The following is an 18,301-nucleotide window of genomic DNA, read 5'->3' as shown; positions in this document are numbered from 1 at the left end:
ACCAGAGCAGAGGGCTGAGCGGTTGGGACAAGGTCAAAAGGGAGAGTCGGGACTTCGGGGTCCAGGAGCTCCAGACCCTCCCCCGTCACCACCACTTCCTGCGTAGCCTCTGATAACAGGCCCCACACTCATCACCAGCTCACCCTGAGTTTTAAAGCATGTTCACACCCACCATCACCTTGAAGATTCTTCCAACCTAAGAGGCAGCAGAACGGGTGTCACCTCCCTTTTGCACAGGTGAAGAAACTGAAAGTCAAAGATTTTTTAACGAATTTTCAAGGTCAAAGATCCAAGAAGTGTGTGCGGGTCCTACAATTAGAACCCAGGCCTCCCGACCACTGTCCACAGAGCCCTCAGCTACACCTAACTGTCCCTGCGGCAGCCCCGCCGAGAAGCGGGACGGGCAGAGAGGACCGGCCCACAGGACACCTGCTCACCCTTCCCCCTGCCACTGCAGGGTGTCCTGTCCTGTGGCCCAAAGTGCCTTGTTCTCCAGGATCCAGTGGCCTGACTTTGATGTTCAGTGCTGAGCTGACCTGGCTATCCACCTTCTAACCTGGGCCTTCCCATGACCCCACTCCTCACACCATGACAAGGCCATTCACATCTTTTCAGAGAAAGACTGCTTAGGGCATGAACCAAAATCACAGCAAGATGTGCCCAATTCTCTAGGGCAAGCTCTCTCTTCATCCTTTTAGTTCATCCAGCCAGCCAGCCAGCCATCCAATAGTCACCGAGCCAGACCTCATGGATGCCAAGCACTGTGCCCGGCCAGGCCATCGCAGAGATTTGGGAAGGAGGTTTCCTGTCCTGGAGGAGTTCAGAGTGCAGGAGGGACGTGACTGCAGCCCAACGTGGTCAGTGCCATCACAGTGGGAGGCCCTATGGAAACCAAGGAAGAAGGACCAGCTCGCCAGGGGAGAGGTCAAAGGCCACGCTTGGGCCGGTTCTGGAGGATTATCATTCCCCAGGCAGGCAGGAGGGGGAAAGGACCCCAGACAGAGGGGCAGCCACGCAAAGGCACAAGGGTGTAGGGGTGTGTTGCCAACAGAGGGCCAGTGAGGAGGCCAGGCCGGGAGGCCAGGTGTGGTCTGTGAAGGCCCGTGTTTGTCCCACAAGGAGCATCCTGACACCAGGACAACAGGGAGTCAGCGGAGGGCTCTGTCAGACTCAGGTTTTAGTAGTTCACTGCGGATGGCCACGCAAGGCTAGGGGAGAGTGGGGACACTGGCCATAGCCTGGGATTCCTGTCTCGGTGGAAATACAAGGAATATTTACTAAGAAGCAGGTTAACGGAAAACCTGTCCACTGCCGGGGGGTATCGGGCACCTTCAAACTGCTTCCCTGCAGCTGTGCCCCTTGGGGTACAGCCCTCCGAGGACAGCTGTTACTCCTCCTCTCCTCTCTCCCCAACAAACCAGGGGAAAGCCAAGTGCAGGTGACTCTGTGACCATCAATCATGCCAGCTGCAGGTCCCCACGGTGACCCTTTCCAACTTGTCTGCATTTCACATCAGTCCTCGTCTGCAAGAGACTTGCCACTGTAGCTGAATATATAGAGTCTTGATGATTTGCAGTGAAGCATAATTTACACCTTCTGCTGCTTCTCCGAGGAATCCTCTCCCCAAGACTAATAATAAAGCAGACCTGGCACCTAGAGTAACGAAGCACCCCAACCAACCCCTGGCACTCAATTCCAAAACAAACCAGATTGGCACTCGCGTTGGCATCTCCCAGAGCCATGCTGATGGGCAAAGAGGAATGCTGGCATTCAGCGGATCATGATACTGGGCTTTTTAAACCCTCTCCCCCCAGAGCGCTAGGGTTTCCTGGAGGCATCCCCGGGGTCATCTGAACAGGATGGTGATCAAGGTCCCCACCCACCCCCCGACCACAGTCCCCGGAGGGCGTGTGGAGCCAGGAAGGCAGCACTTGTGTCAGACCCCCCAGGAGCTATAGCACCAGTGACCCCGGGTCGGGGAGATTTGGAGACTTCAGGCCAGATCTCTTCCCCCTGCCCCCATTCACGCCTCATCCAAGCCATCTTCTTGGGCCGGGGACATAGTCAAAAGCAAAGGGCAAGAGGCTCAGGCCAGAGGTGGCTCCACAACCCCCCCGGAGTGGCCGATAATGCTTTGGCCAGGCTATTCGCCACACATGCCCCACTGGCAGGGCTCCCCACCTGCCAAAGGTGCTCGGCATGGCTCCCCTGGGGACTCTGCCCAGGTGAGGAAGACAGCTGGCTACGCTTCTACTGTGGCGATCTTCTCCTGGGGGTAGCAGGGGAAGCCCATCTGAAACCCTCCACACCCGCGGCATCTCCGCAGCCACGCCCACCGCAGGGCTCCTTAAGGGCACACACGGAGCAGGTCTCGTCCCACAGCTGTCCGTAGGAACCCCCCCAAACCCCAGCTCGCTGTCTCTCTGATCCCAAATTCCCAATCGCGTGCCTCAGTCGTCCGGCCTGAGTAGCAAGAAGAATCCTTTAAAAGATCCACACCAATATTTTTTTTTTCCTGAAGACCAGACTGTCTCCTCTTTTCACAAGAGAGAGTCAGAAGCAGGAAGACCCTCCCTGCTCTCTCCTCTGGGTGGGCTGTCGTGAGCCCAGAGAGATGACTTCTCCTCTGTGCCCTGGTTGGGGGGGGTGGGGTGGCAGGGGGGATGGACAAGGACGAGCAGAAAGCCCTACAAGTGCCACCATGAACAGTCAGATTCTAGGGCCGGGGCAGAGGGGAACAGGGGCACAGGCAGAGTTTCCCTCTACTGTGCTCCCCTCCTACCCCCAAAGAACCTACAACAGCCATGCTCAGAAATTCGGCAGCTGGCGGGCTGAAAGAAGCAATCAAGGGCCCCACGGCCACATCACAAACACATCAACTTGAAAATATCCGTGGGTGCTGTGACCCCACCTCACTCTGAGCAGTACCCTACCCACAAGGCCTCAGGATGCAATCTTCTGCAGAAAAATCTGCCTTTACAGGCGGGTTTATCTGCCACAGGCTCTAAGATAAAATTCCCCTCAATTACTGACCTGCAGCTAAGATTCTAATCTTGGTCACACCCAGGCAGGTTTATCACACTCAGGGAGGGTCTGGATGGGAGGAGATTCAGACAACTGTGACATTTCAAAAAAAGGAATTTCTGGCTTAAGTTTGTGGTCCAAATACACCACGACAAAGCCGTGGGTCCATCCACAGTAGGGCCGTGACTTCCACTGGCAAACACACCTTCAGTGATGATGCAAAACCTGACGGAAAGGGACTTACTTGGAAGAACCAAGATGGAAACTGACTTGAGGTGACAAGAGCCAGAGAGACAAAGTCTCTACCAGAAATGGTGACCAAGAGGTCTGGACTGAAGATCAGGGGAAACAGGTTTTTTTTTTTACTAAGAAAATAATGGCAAGAACGCTGAGTAACGGGTGGCCACCAGCATAGCCGGAACCTTGACACCAGGCTCCCTGCAGAGCATTTACAACAAAGGACACAATTCTAACTTTCACAAGGACTCTCTGATATGGGTCTTAAAGATATGGAAACTGAGGTCCAAGGTCAGGTAAGCAAGGGGGCCCAAAGTCTCACACAGCCAGCACCCAAACCCAGGTCAGCTCAGCTCTGAACACCATTACACCAGACTGTCTACAAACTGAGGACAGTCCCATTCGAGGATTCCAGGATTGTTGCAGAAAAATGGGGTCATCCTGGAAAATGAGACAGGTCCCAGGGTGTATGGGGTTGTTAGTTTTTATGGGCTGGGTAATTTCATATGCTAATGAGTGGGAGGAATATTCTATCTTGGAGAAGGATGGGGATTTCCAGGAATTGGGGCACCGCCCACTTTTGGCCTCGAACTGCCATGGTGCCAGTGGGCGTGTCCTTAACGTGCTAATATTACAATGAGTGCATAATAAGGCTCGAGGTCTAAGCACCGGAAGTCAAATCATCCGCCATCTTGGGCCTAGTAGGTTCTAACCAGTTTATGTCGTATCCTCAACGGCTGTGTCACTGTTTTAACGGTTGTGCCCTGCCCCCTTCCCTCCTGTCTCAAGGGTGACCCAGCACGGTTTGCTGCGCCTTATGGACAAGATGACGCTCCTACTTCCCAGCATCACGCATCCGGAGAAATGCTAAAAACAGCTAAAAACACGGCTGGGGAGGGAGGCAGCGGCCAGGTTATAAAGGGCCTTGTAAGCAAAGCTAAGTCATATTATATCATAAAGGCAACCAAAAAGCTAAGGAAAGTCTTCAGCAGGAGCGTTCCGTGGTCAAACTGGCTAGAAAAATCACTGTGGCGTCACTACGGAGAATGGACATCACCAAGGGACCAAAGGAGCAGCCACTGCTGTTAGGGACCACGGCAGTAATCCAGGCAAGAGGAGAGAGGCCAAGTGCAGAACAGTGTAGACCTGAGGGCTCCACCCAGGGGCTGCGGGGGACGCCTGCTTTGCGGCACTAACCACCATCTCCGGTTCCGAGCCCTAGAACACCGGCCCTGTTGTTCTGAGCCCCGTAACAACGCTTTCAGAAGAGAATTTCCATCCAGGCCCTTGAAGCAAACCTTGCTTTTGGCCCAGGACCAGCAAAGATGAAAAGGCATGTCTAAGTCCTTTAGCAACCTCCTACATGTCACCTCTCCCGACAAACAGCCTTTTTCTCATTATAAGAGCCTCTTCGGGGTGTGTTCAGACAGCCGGAGGCCCATCTGACCCAGGTAAGAAGCAATTAAGACTAATTAGCCCAGCCTGAGCAGTGGCAACCATCATGCAGCAGTTCCTGAAACACCCCCAGAGGTGCTCTCCAGTTGTGCTACTCGAAGTGTGGGCCCAAACCAGCAGCATCTCCTTGTCAGACCTTTTGAGAAATGCAGGCTCTCAGGCCTCACCCCAGACCCTCAGAATCCAAATACACACTTAGTAAGATGCTCAGGTGATCTGTACCCATGGGTCAGAAAGCCTTTTTTTTTTTTTTTTTTAAATTTTAATTTTCTTGGCTGTGCCGCACAGCATGTGGGATCTTTAGTTCCCCAACCAGGGATAGAACCCATGCCCCTTGCACTGGAAGCGCAGAGTCTTAACCACTGGACGGCCAGGGAAGTCCAGAAAGCCTTGACCACAGTGCTGCAACCAGGCAGCCTTGTACTTGATCTCAGAGGGGCCCAGGGAAAGAGGTTTCTCTCACCCAGCAGCACCTCATCAATGGAAGCCCAGTTAACGAGCAGCTCTCAGCATTCAACTTGGCATGATCCCTAGAACATGTGGGATGTAAACTCCACTAACAGAGTGTATACAAGATGCCAGCTACCCTCACAGGATCCCTAGGAAACTTAGGAATCCTGATTCTGCAACTCACCCAGGCAGCAGGGGCTGAGCCAGGATTTGAACCCAGAGCTGCCAGACTCTTGCCCTGAGCTCTGCGGCCCACATGGGGGGAGGTTCTGCCCCCATCTCTGAACACAGTCAGAGCAGTGCACACCAGTGGTAGCCGCAGGGCTCACATTCCAGCCCACAAACCAAACCACACAATGCATCCAGCATCCCCTTGGAACCGATAAACTGCCTTGAGATGTGGTGGCCACATCCCCACTGCGTGTTTTTCTTAACACAGTCGGTATCTGGCAAGACCACCCCGGGCTCTCTCTCTGCCATCAAGTTCGTACTGCAGTCAAGACCCTGGGCCTACTACCATGCCCATGTCACTCACCACTCAACCCGCAACCTCTCTGCCTCATCTGGCCATGGTAAAACATGCCTGAGCCCCACCTCCACCCCGTAACTGTGATCAAGGGACCCCTCTGGGCAAACTGGAACACCGGCTACCACCCTCCCCCATCCTACCTTTTTACCATCTCCATACCTCTCTTCTCGGATTAAACAGGCTCAAAATGAGGTCTAATTCCAAAACCTGTGTTCCTTCCCTGACCCTGTGTAGCCTCACATAATCCGTGAAGGAAAAAGAAAGTAAACTAAATCCAATCTAATTCCAGAATTTAATCATGACTTGCAAACTTTAAAACCCCTTAGGGTACTCCAATGCTTTGCTACTCAAATTGTGGCTCAGAGGCCAGCAGTATCAGCGTCACCTGGGAGCTAGGTATACAATGCAGAGTCTCAGGCCCCACCCCAGACCCAGCGAATCCAAATCTGCCTTTTAACAAGAACCCTATGTGATCTGCATGCACCTTAATACGTGAGAAGTGCTGTCCTTAATGTCCTACATGGTAATGTTGTACAGGTAGATTCTATGTGCCCACACCAAGCGGGAGGCCCCAGGCATCCAGGACCTTCTTTATAATACGAAAATATTAGACTGAGTACCAGATTAGTAGATTTTGTGTGAAGTATGTCCTTGATTATCCAAAACTCAACAGAGTTTTATTTTTCACTCCAAACACCACAAAGGCTTGTAGCTATTTATCAATAAAACACTTGCTAAATGAGAACAGTGGCCTCCAACTTCCTATTTCTATTTCTACATTATATTGTGAATCAAAAACAAATGACACTCTTCCATGAACCACTGCTAAAATAAGGAGCCTCTGTTATGATTAAATTAGGACAAGGACTCATTTCTGTAGAATTTTTGAAATATCATCTCTAAAGAGTTTTTACAACTTAATTAGGTTTTTTTGTTGACTGATCCGGGAGTTCCCTGTGCATCTGAGAAGCAAATGAGAAGGGTGGAGGAATGAAGGCATTTGAGAAAGAACAATGGATGCAGAATGTCTGGAAGGGCTTTCATTCCAACAGAACAAGTGTGAAACTGAAGTCTCTTAGAGAAATCACCTGCCAGAGTCACCTGGAGGGGCTGGCACATCCCCGAGGCACACTCCAGAGAAAACCTTGGCTCCAGGTCTCGACTTATCCCCTGAGACTTGCTGAGAGCCTGGCATACACAGTAGGTGCTCAAATATAAATATTTGTTTTTGTTGAACCAAACGTTGACAGATGTATTTACCGCAAAGAAAAAAAAAAATCACAGGAAGTCTGGGATCAGGCCAAGTATCACTGGTGTGCCCAGCATCATGCTAGATGCCAGGAGAGCTTGTGGGAGGGGGAGCTGATTTGAAATCACAGTAAGAGCTCATCCTGGTCTCAGGAGCCATGGGCACCTGCTGAGGCTGAAGTCCAAGAGAGCTCGTCAGACTGCTGCAGAGTCCCAAGCCTCACCCCAGACCTACTGAGCCAGAATCTGCGTCCAACAAGATCCAGAAGCCTTGCTCTAGAGGCATCAAAATCAGCTTGAGAAGCACCACTCTAGGCATGGCCATAAAATACTGAGATTGAACTGGAACAGAAACGGGGCATCCCCCTGAGTCAGGACACACCTGGTGGTCACCAGAGCTGTCCACATACATTCAGCTCACTCCTTCTCTCCTTCTGGGCACATGGCAGGATTGCATTTCCCCACCCACTTGAAGTTAGGTGTGGCTGGGCTTTCATCAATGAGATCTGAGCACAAATGCCATGTGTCACTTCCAAGAACCACGTGCTGTTGATCTGCAGTGAGATTACAGACAGTGGTTGCTCCCTCATCTTGGGTCCTGGTCTTGCAGCCCCAAACCAACTGAGATTTGGGGGCTGTTTGTTATGGCAGCATTTCCTAACCCATCCTGACTGACACAGCATGTAAGCCCCCAACGCTGCCATCTTCAGAGCATCTCTGTTACTCCCCCATTGAGATCCGCTTAAATGCAACATGACTTGAGGATAGGACCTCTTTTTAAATCCCAAACAGCATTACTTAACTCGATTACCTTCTACACTCTTCAGACTTCACTCCAACCATCATCTTCTTTTCTCCTTTCCCCAGACTTCCCCACATACTAATGCTTTTATCTTACCATACCGTATGCTTTTTGGTAAGCTGCTTTACATCCTTTTCTCAACAAGGTGATAGACAGACAGTCACACATACAGACACACCAGACGTAGCTCCAAATGAATTTTGGCTGTTTCCAAAAAAATCAAATTCACCCCTCGAAAGACAAAGATTTGCTGTTACTAAGGATATCTAAAAGAACGTGGCCCTGGGCCAGGCAAGTATTCCTTCAACCTGTTCTTTGCACAAAAGGATGCATGGGACACAGTCTCTGCTCTTAAAAAGCAATTCATTCTTGGAAACACCATCTCTTTTTGCCTTGTCATAAGGTGAAATCTGAACCATGCTAACTCCATGAAAACACTTAGCATCACTGACAAAAATGTTTTATTCTTAAAATTCTGCTGAGCCCCTTTTGCATGGCTGGCCTTGTGTGAAGAACAGGTGAATCTTATTTTAACCAGTTCCTCTTGGTAGGCAGGTAGGGGGTGGCCAGTTGAGCTATATTAGAAACAGGCTGCAATGGGTATTCTGAGGCTTACAGCTTACCTACCAGATGCTTTCTGAATCCACATTTCTAGATGTGGAATTGCTGGATCAGAGGGCACGTACGCTGTTAAGGTTTTAAGGTATATTGCCAATTTACACTCCAGGAAGCACACGGCAATTTTCTTACACCCTTGCCAATACTCATTCTTTTTTTATTTTGACACTTTTCATTAAGGCTACCTTTTTAAAAAATGTGCAGTACTTGGACTACTAGTGAGACTGAATATGCTGACGACTTTGCATCTTTTATTATAAAGTGTCTATCCAAGTTCATTGCCCGTTCTTGTACTGATGTGTTCCTTTTGGGCTTTTTTTAAAAAATAACTTATAAAAGAACTTTCTGCATTAAGGACATTAAGTTTTTCACAATTTTAATTAGCCTTTTACCTCATTTTTTTTTAAAGGAAAAGGTCTCTGGTGGCAGAATGGGCGATTCACAGATGAGGACATTACCACAGGGACAGTGCATCACAACTCACCTGCAGAGGTGAGGCCCCCTCGCCCTCCCCAGTCAATCTACCAGCAAGTCCTTTTAACTCAACCCTCAAAATACATTCCAGTTCCATCCACTTCTCTCTCAGCACCTCCACTCCCACCAGCCTGCTCCCAGCTTCCTAACTCGTCTGCTTGCTTCCCTCCCTACCCTCTGCAAATCCATCCTCCACACTATAGCCCAGGTGAGCTTTCCAAAACAAATCAGAGCACGCCAACCCATCAATCAAACCGAAAGCTACCAACCACTAAAAAGGAAGGATAATTAGGGAATGTGACAGAGGTGCTAAATATCGCTATCATATTACAATATATACATGTATCAAATTAACACGTTGTATACCTTAACTTTACACAAGATGGCATGTCAAATGTATTCAATTAAAAGAAGCCACTGGTAGCTTCAAATCAGCCATGGCAGGAGTACTTACACCCTAGAAATTGGCAAACGCGGCAAATCAGAACTTCTCTCACTTCACCTCCCACCCTCCATCCGCCAAAGCTGATTGTTAAACATTTACCAACACACCAGTGGAGGCAAAAGAAGCTTCAGTCAGTGTCAGAGAATGACACTCCAATTTTGTCCTCCCAAAAACTGCTGAGAAGGAGGAGAGGGAGGGACCCTTCAGACAGGAGACTGTCTCTGGCAAAAGTATGGATAGACAGAGACCCACGCGGGGAGCACAGCTCAGCAGATGCCCAAAGGACATCAAGGAACAGCTGGGCCCTTGGAATGATGATTTTGCAGTTAAGCCCCCCAGACCATAAATGCAAACCTGGGGAAAGGCAAGCAACCTCAAATTATTCGACAGTTCATTTCTTCCGCCACGCAGGATAGCGATTCAAAATACAAGTTCGTAGAGAAAAATCAAGTTACACATATGGGGGCGGGGGGAGAGACAACTATCCAACTTACCAACTAGACAACTATCCAATTATCCAACTTACCTGCCTCCCTGCCATCCCAACCTCTCTTGTCCTCGCTCCCTGCGCTCTAACCATTCTGGAATATTCTGGTTCTCTCAAATCTATCAAACATACACCGCTCTTCAGGGTTGCCTGCATCTGTAGTGCAAATACTCACACATAGCCCCAGATCCTCACACGGCTGGCTCCTGTGCATCACGCAGGTCTCTGCTCACGCATACCCTCCTTGGGGAAGCCTTCTCTGACAGTTTCTGGAACCCCTCCCTTCCTGCACCCCACACCCCTAGTTTGTCACAGTACCCTGTTTTATTGGCCCCATACCACTTTAAAAGTATACATACATATATATATATATATTTTTTTTTTTTTTTGCTAGTTTACCATCTCCCCAACTAAAAGGTAAGCGTCTTTTCTATGCCTTATCACTGCTTCACCTCCAGCAGTGCTCACAGCCCATCGTTGGCACTCAATTAGGGGTTGTTGAATGAATGATCAACTTTTGAACAGGGACTGGCAAACTACACACAGCCCATAAGCTAAGAATGGCCTATCCATCTTTAAATGGTTGAAAACAAAGCGAAAGAAGAAGGATATTGCATGGCACAAATTCAAACCTCAGTGTCCATAAATAAAGTTTTATCGGAACACAACCACACCCGTCGGTTTGGGGCTCCTCTCTAGCCGTTTCATGCTCCGCGGGCAGAGCTGAGCCACTGTGCCAGAGACCATATGGGCGCTCTCACGGCTTCTCACTGCCTGCAGCGCACTGCACATCCAGTGATGCAGCTGTAACTCGAGTGTGCCTCTTGGCCTGCAAAGCCTAACATGTTTCCTGGCCCTTTACAGAAAAAGTTTGCCAATGCAGGTGAAGAAGGAGAAGGCTCTGAGAAACGTTTCTCAGGGAGAGCAGACCAGGCTTGCCACCCGAATGAACAGGAGAGAAAAGGTAAGAGGCGGGCAGAGTCAGGTGACGCGGTAGAGAGATGGTGGAGACATGCACAAGGGTTTGGAGGGTGGGGGGAAAAGAGGGTGAAAGGAAGGGAGCGATTAAGAGTTTAGCTTGGACATGTAAGTCCCTGGGGACTGAGTCTGGAGACCAGCTCAAGAACCGAGGGGAATACAGTGAACCGGGAAGTTAACCTAATAAAACAGATCTTTACCAGATGGAAGACAGGAGAGACACTAAATGTGGAGGGAGGAGGTGGGTGAGTCCTCTGAGGAATCTACACGAACCTGGCACAATTCACACACCTGTCGCAACTGAACCTACACAGTGTCACCCATGCTCTGGTCTTCCAAAGGACAAGCCAGGCCGAGCTGCTGGCCACCATTTCTACTTCTCTCCACGGGGCAAACACCACCCAGAAGGCTTGCCGCTGTAGGCAAGAGTGGAATCTACTCATTGTGCAATTAAGGACCGGGGGACCCGTGCTGACATTCTGGTGGAAAGCTTGTCACGTGCTGCCTGCCTGCTGGGAGTGATAAGCGGGCAGCTGGGAGAACGCCGTCCCCTGGAGTGGCCCGACAAAAATCCCGACACCTAACCGGTATCCAAGCCTTCCTGGTTTACCAAACCTCTTCTTTCACCGGCCACATAGGGACCAGCATCCGTCCTCGCAGACGAGGTCGACCAGGCTGTCAGATAAAAGCTGGGCTTTTTCAGGCTGGGAAGAGTACAAGCGGGTCAGCATCCCATTCATGTTTCCAGCTGGTAATGGACTACAGGGATTCATGTGGTGGTTAACAGATGTCAGGGATTCCTGCCGACTTGTTGCTAAGGGAACTTTTGTGAAGATGCCCCGAATCCAGAGAATCCAACAAGCCCTGCTGACTGCTTTGAAGTCCTGAGGGGTGGCCAGTTGACCGGACCAGCACAGAGCACTGCAGAGGGGGGACGCCCCTCCGGATCAGAGGCAGACAGAGTACGGGCCAAAGGCAGAGTTTCACACAGCACAGGAGCCACAAACGCGGGCCACAGCCCCCAAATCAAAGGGCAGGATGACTTCGTGAAGATGGCAGAAAGCACCTTAATCTTTTCGATCACAGCTACATGCTCCGCAAACCAGCTGGCTCCTGTGCATCACGCAGGTCTCTGCTCACGTGATTATGCCTTTTGTGAAAGAGCTGATGACCACCTTAAAAAATACGGGTGTGAGGAACAAGGTCACACCCATTTTAGGTAATTTCCACGTAACAGAAAGAAAGGCCCTGTATTAAAATCAATTTGTATAACATATCAAGCATCTACTAGATGTCAGGCAGCTCGGATGCACCATGTCCATTAACAACCAGCACCAAACAGCCCCACCCTGTATAAGCTGGGCTGGTCTGTCAGTGGCCCAGGGGACAGACCCAGGCTTCAGGGACAGGAAAATCTAGTTTCAAAATCAGCTGCACCATTTATTGTGTGGCCTTTATAAGAAATCCCTGGCGTCTTTAAAAACAAAAACGAACAACGAACAACAAAAACTTCCAAGGATGGCGATGGAGAATTTCCTAGCAGAATGGCCAAATCTGTTCGTTCTACCCACCCCCACCCCAGGCTCTCTCAAGGGTCTGGCCTGGCACTGCTTCCTCTCTAATGGATCATCTGTCCCAGGGTGTTCTCCCTACCCTTCTGAGGTAGCTAGTCTGCAAAACAGCCTCAATGAACCTTGCCTCGCTGTATACACACCTGTATGCACCTCCCTCCCACACTGTGACTCACTTTACCCGTGGAATGTGGTAGAAGTGATGCGCCGGTTCTGAGCCTACGCCTTAAGGAGACCTGGCAACTTGCACTTTTGTGTTAAGAAGCCTGAATGTTAAACACTCCAACTGCCCTGCTGAAGAGAAAGACCATGCAGAAAGGCACCCGAGGATGACACCAAGCAGAGAGAAAGGCCATATGGAAGGCACCAGGCATGTGAGGGAAGACACCATTTTGGAGGTGCCAGCCCAGCTGAGCCTCCAGGACCCCAGCTGCGACCACCATCTAACTGCAAATGCGTGAGAGACACCGAGATCGACGGCAGAAGAAGCGCCCGGCTGAGCCCCGTCAACCCACAGAAATGTGTGAGATAATAACAAATGGTTGTTTTGCGGTGGCTTGTTACATAGCAATGGATAAAATATTATCCCGTAATGATCCACAGCGCAGCCCACTTCCCCAGCCCCACATCTCTCTGCCCCAGCCACACCTTGTAAACTCCTGCGGCACAATCACCTGAGCCCAAAAGGGGAGAACAGAAGGTGAACAGAAGGAGGTGCAGGGGTGACCCTCTGCAGCTGACAGTGTCATATTCCGTTAGTACCTCTTGAGTACCTTGCAAGTGACCTTGCAGCCAGATCGTGGATTCTGAGAACAGCACCTCCGTCAAGGAAAGCTCTGCTGCGTATGCATTCCAATCTTATTACCCTCCAGAATTATTTCCCAAAATCTCTGGTGGGTTTTGCAGATGCCTTACAGTATCTTCCAAAGCCCTAATTTCTTCTCTTCATTCGAGGGAAGAGCATCACCTCAGCTCCTCCTAGACCACGTCTCTCTCAGATCCTTGACCTCTTCATGGCTGAACAGACCCTCAAGAAAGATGTTCCTGGCTGCTTTTATCTAAGGGCCTTGATAACTCCTGGGCAGCTGTGGGTCTTATCTGTTAGGCCTCCTCCCTTCTCTGGGAGGAGCTGGCTCCCCTCCACCTGGCACCCTCTGGAAGGCTGCCCCACTCACTGAATAGCAGGATCCTTGTGGCCAGTCCTTGCCCACCAGGGCTCCCCCCAGCTCTGCTTGGCAGAGGTTTTCCTGGAGGCCGCCCTCTGTAAGCCAAGTATGCTCTGTCCTGTCCCCCCATTTCCTTGGGGTCTTGACCAAAGAGATTTCCCCAGGAACCAGGACCAGAACCTCCACCAAACTGGCCTCTCCGCAGGGGCAGGCCACCAGGGTGGATCTTTGGGCCCTTTCAGTTAGCTCGCAACTCCCCGCCACGGGGTATGCTTCCTGCAAACCAGGGCCTCTCAGTTCTCCTTTTTTCACATGAACAAGGAGGAAATCCTTGGGGCGTGTGCATTTTGCACACACTGCCCTCAATCTTTAGCACACTCTTGCCAAGATGGGGTTTCCTGACATCACTCTTTCCGCCAGAGAGCAAACGGTGCACTGGGGTGGGGGTTATGCTGGCAGTGCCATTCTCAGCTGTACACCCACCATCCCACTCCTGCCGCAGGAGTCTGGTGTAGCCCCTCCTGTCTGTACTTGTATCTGCGACAGCTCCCCTGGCCTTCTGAACTCCATGCCCCCAGCAAGCTCAGTGCCAGGCGCCCACTAGCAGAGGCTTCCCAGCTCTAGTAAGTGGGCCCTTCTCTGGCCTCCTGGCTTCTGCACTAACACCTGGCTGGCACTCCTCCAGTGCCATATGCTGGCCAGCCCACCGCCGGCAACCCCCTCAGGAGTTCTGCATTCTCCCCTAACCCAGCCTGTCTCTGGGGAGTCACCCCATTCCAAGGGACCCTACCTGCATCTCCTCCATCCCTCCCCAGCCTCAGCCTTGAGGTCCAGCCTGCTCAGGGAAGAGGTTCCCACAGACAAAAGGGCCTGATCTATGATCCTCCCTGTGGAAGATGCGTCTGCTTTGGCTCTGAAAAGAGTCGCGGGGCTCAGGCCCACTCCTGTCTCCACCTGTGGGAAAACCAGCGGGCTCTGAGTGAAATCAAACTCCAGGCTTCGCAGGAGAGATGCTCCAGGTAGGAAGGAGCAGCTGCCCTCATTGGAGCCTCAGCATCTCTGCCTCCCTTATGGATGTGGTCACTGGCAGGTGGACCTCGGGAGCTGCACTGGCCCTTTCCCACAGGGATCCAGACCCTTTCTTTACTTGCCTTCTGGTACAGCTGGGCCAAGGATACTGGGTTTAAAAGAGACACAGGCACAGAGGGTAGCATTCAGCCAGCTGAGCTGCTAACCAGCTACGCAAGCATTACTCCCTGGCCAACTGCCTTCACCTGTCTCACATTCAGTTTGCCTGCCTGTAAAATGGGGATAGTGCCTCCCCCTTCCCAGGGCTGTCTGGGGAATTGGTGACACTGTATGGACCATGCCTGGTGCCTAATAGGTGCTTAACAAACGTAAGCCCCTCTAGGGGTACTACTCACACAGATGGGTACTTGTCTGAAAGCACCTTAGGCAACACACATGCCACGAACTGTGACTGACACACCCACAGCTGTCCTAGCTGATCATTCTGCTTGTCCCCTGGGTGGTCTGATTCACCCTCGCTTTCCCCCTGGGAAGAAAAAGCAAAGGCACTTCACTCTTGCTAACACAGCCGACAAACCCACCAGTCTCACCCCCACCCAACACACAGCTGGCTGAGTCCAGCCAGGGACACTCCTCACCAGACATCCAACAGCCAAATTTCCACATCAGTGTTTCCTGGAAAAGTGTGGCCACCAGAGGACTCTACGACAGGAGTCTCTGCCAGGGCTGCTGGGCTAGAAACAAGGAGGCTCCGGGTCTTCGTAAGAAGCAATTCACTTGCTTTCTTCCACACCTGAATCTCAGGAAGGGAACTACGAAAGCTGAGGAACACCTGAACCTCTCCTAGGCAGCCAGGCTCTCAAATGACAGAACCACGAAGGTGCCCGAATATACTCAGCTGACAGCCCAGGAAGGCTCCTTCCAGCCTCAACTTGGTCAAATGCTACTAATCCATGTAGGAGGGATTTTGTTCTCTGGACCTGAAAGAAACATCACGTACCTCTAAGAGGCCAGGCTCTATTTTGATAAGGTTTCCACAGGATATTTCTCAGGCAAACTCACCCATAACCATTTCACCTCTATCTAGCTTTCTTTCTGTCTTTTTTGAGTTGCACAGAGCATTTTCAGTCAAAATTTGCTACTTTGTTCTTTGTGAAGTAGGTGGGGGGGTAAATTATTAACCAGTTTAGTCTCTATGATTTGGACAGTTTCGCCAGAATACTTCCGTCTCCTCACAGCCTTCACAACAATCTTGGGGTCGGGCAGCCCTTCACTAAAGGGGACAGACACCCTGTAAAAGCCCACCCCACACGCCACCAAAGGACTTGGGGAACTCAGAATCCCACTCAGGCTATGACCATGAGCTCGGCGATGAGAGGACATCGAGGCCTCCCAACTGTCACCCAGACGATAAACAGCCAGCTTGGCTCAGCAGGTCCTGTGAAGCCCGGGGCCAGGCCAGAACACCAGGACAGGCCACTTTTCAGGCTCTGAACCCTGGCCGCGGGGAGCTGGGCCAGGGGACGGGGCGCTGGCCGGGGGCTGCAGCACCCCTGGATCAAGCCTGCTGAAGGGGCTCGGGCTGGTGGCTAGCCAGGCTCAGCTGACCAGTAAGTGGGCGGCCCGGAGGCGGCCAGCCAGCTGACCCGCCGCAGGACGACCGTCCACGGGTCGGCAGGCTCGGGGCTCCGGGGCCCAAGCGGTGCCACTTTCCCCAGCCCCATCCTCCGTGCGTCTTCCCTGGACCGCCGGACGCCGCAACCCTTCTGCGGCCCCGGCCACCGCCGGAACGCGCCCGCCAGCTCCCGAACTCACACTGGCAACAAGTTCTCGCTTCCTCAGGGCGGCCTCGATGTACTCGGGAGGCCCGGCACGGGGAGCGCGCGGAGGGCGAGCCCCGCGCTGCCCACGCCCGGAGAGGCGCCCGCCGCCTCCGCCACCCCCAGGAGCGCGCGGCTCTGGGTCGGGCGCGCATCGGCGGCCCACGGGGCGCCCCTCGGGCAGGGGCGGCTCCGGCCTCCCGGGCGCGGGCAACAGGTATGCGAGCGCGCCGGTCTCCCAGCCCCGGCCCTCGCCCCTTACCTCCAGCAACTGCACGTAGCTCGCCGGGAACCAGCCGCGGAGCCCGTCCTCCTTCTCGCCTTCCCACCAGCCGCCGTCCGGGACCTGCAGCAGCGTGATGAGCTCGCCCGCGGCGAAGCGCAGCCCCTGGCCGTGTCGCTCCCCGGAGAAGGGGTACAGGGTCCGGCAGCGGGCGCCGGACATGGCCTTGGCGCCCGGGCTCACAGCGCAGCCTGCATCCCTGCCGAGCCCCGCAGTCTGGGCAGCGGTTCCGCGGGGTCCCAGGCGCCCGGCGCTCCGGGCTCCCGCGCTCTGGGCGCGCGCCGTCTCGGGGGGGCGCGGGGGTCCCCGGCTAGACGGGGGACGCGCGCCCCGCGCAGGGAAGCTGAGACTTGCTGGCTTCGGAGCGAGCGGCAACGCCCCCGGGCCGGGCGGCTCGCGGCTCCCAGCTCGGGCCGGGGGGGGGGGGGCGGGGCTCAGGGGGAGGAGACCCAGGCGCCGCGGGCTCCGGAGACAACTTCCCGGGGACGCGGAACGCGGGCGGCCGCCGCGAGGGCCGGCCAGAGCCGGGGCCGCCCTGGCGCGCGGAAATGCGCAGCTCCCCGCGGAGGTGGGACCTGGAGCATCCCCCTCGGCCCCGCTCCGCGGCGAAGGAGTGGCGGCGGACGTGGAGAAGGGGCTGGCGGCCGGGTAGCCTGCCGGGGGCTCTCTCGGCGCGAGGGGGCGGGACTGGGCGGGGGCTGGACCGGGGCGGCCACGCCCTCTGAGGGCCGGGCGCTCCTTAGCCGAGCGGGCGGGTCACTGGGGAGGGGTCTGCCGGCTCACACCCGCACCAACGAAAGCCGCGGGGATAGAAACGCCCCTCTCTACGCGTTTTGTAGGCCTCATGGCCGGTGGTGGGCGGGCGCCTCCTCTGGGGTGCCTGTGAGGGAATGTGTTTGTGGCCGTCACTAGGGGTTGAACCTGGGGTTGAACTTGACTCACCGGAAACTGGACAATGGGTGAGAGACAGATTTGAAGCCGGGCGCCTGAGCCGGGAAGCCAGGTGGCAGCGGGTTACACCGGAGGGACCGAGCGGCGAGGCGACGGAGTCGGAATCCGAGTTGGTAGAATTGGAAGGAGATCACTACGGATAAAAGGAGAAGAGGGGAAGGTGAGAGGAGCAGGCCCCGTCGCTTGTGCGTGCAAAGGGGAGGCTGGCCCAGGGTACCAGCTCTCCTGAAATCGAGATGGGCCAGGCTGAGGAGTCTACACTCGTTTACTCAGTCAACAGACATTAGTGGGAGGCTGCCACGTTCCACGCAATGTGCCAGGTACCTACAAAATTCACTTGGGACAAGCTCCTGCTCTGCTGGTACCAGTGGACCTGGGTGCTGAAGGAAGCTGACCTTGAACTGATGGCCTAGGAGTAAAAGAAAGCTTTCTTTGTTCGCCTACTCTATAGGAAAACTTAAATTCCATTTCCTACGCTGTAAATAGCTGAACCCTTTAATCTCTCTGTATACTCCTAGTTGCCTGCCCTTACATCCTGCTCAGTAACCTTCCATGGCTCCCTATTACCTTTTACATTAAACTTAGACTTCTCAGCCTGTGCATTTCAGGCCCTCCACAATACCTCCCCGACCCTCATCTCTCACTGTGCTTCCATAGATACCCTTTACAAAACCAGCCCAGCTGGGCTACGAGAGCCTTGAGATCTCTTTCCACACTTTGAATCAGTGGTTCTC

At 53.2% G+C, this 18,301-nt stretch overlaps 1 protein-coding gene across 4 annotated transcripts in view; it reads right to left on the bottom strand.

Moving 5' to 3' along the window:
• GAS7 (growth arrest specific 7) overlaps positions 1–17,406 on the bottom strand; it is a 195,769-nt gene extending 178,363 nt beyond the window's left edge. For 2 of the 4 annotated variants that reach the window (XM_089900345.1, XM_089900347.1), the window contains exon 1: positions 16,596–16,699. Coding sequence is in view for 1 of the 4 variants with exons in the window: in XM_022596192.3 (XP_022451900.1) it covers positions 16,596–16,778 (183 nt within the window). In the remaining 3 variants the exon portion in view is untranslated. Of the gene's footprint in view, positions 1–16,328; positions 16,568–16,595 lie in introns of those variants that run through there. The other 2 variants (XM_022596192.3, XM_089900351.1) reach the window with 2 other exon arrangements.
• Between the last annotated feature and the right edge of the window lie 895 nt (positions 17,407–18,301).

Source organism: Delphinapterus leucas, chromosome 19 (genome assembly GCF_059928025.1).
Source record: "Delphinapterus leucas isolate spDelLeu-1000000601 "Yukka" chromosome 19, BTC_Dleu_Yukka2, whole genome shotgun sequence".
In the NCBI taxonomy this organism is placed as follows: Eukaryota; Metazoa; Chordata; class Mammalia; order Artiodactyla; family Monodontidae; genus Delphinapterus; species Delphinapterus leucas.
Note: the sequence above shows the minus strand (reverse complement) of the source record. Positions and strands in the feature narration are given on the sequence as shown.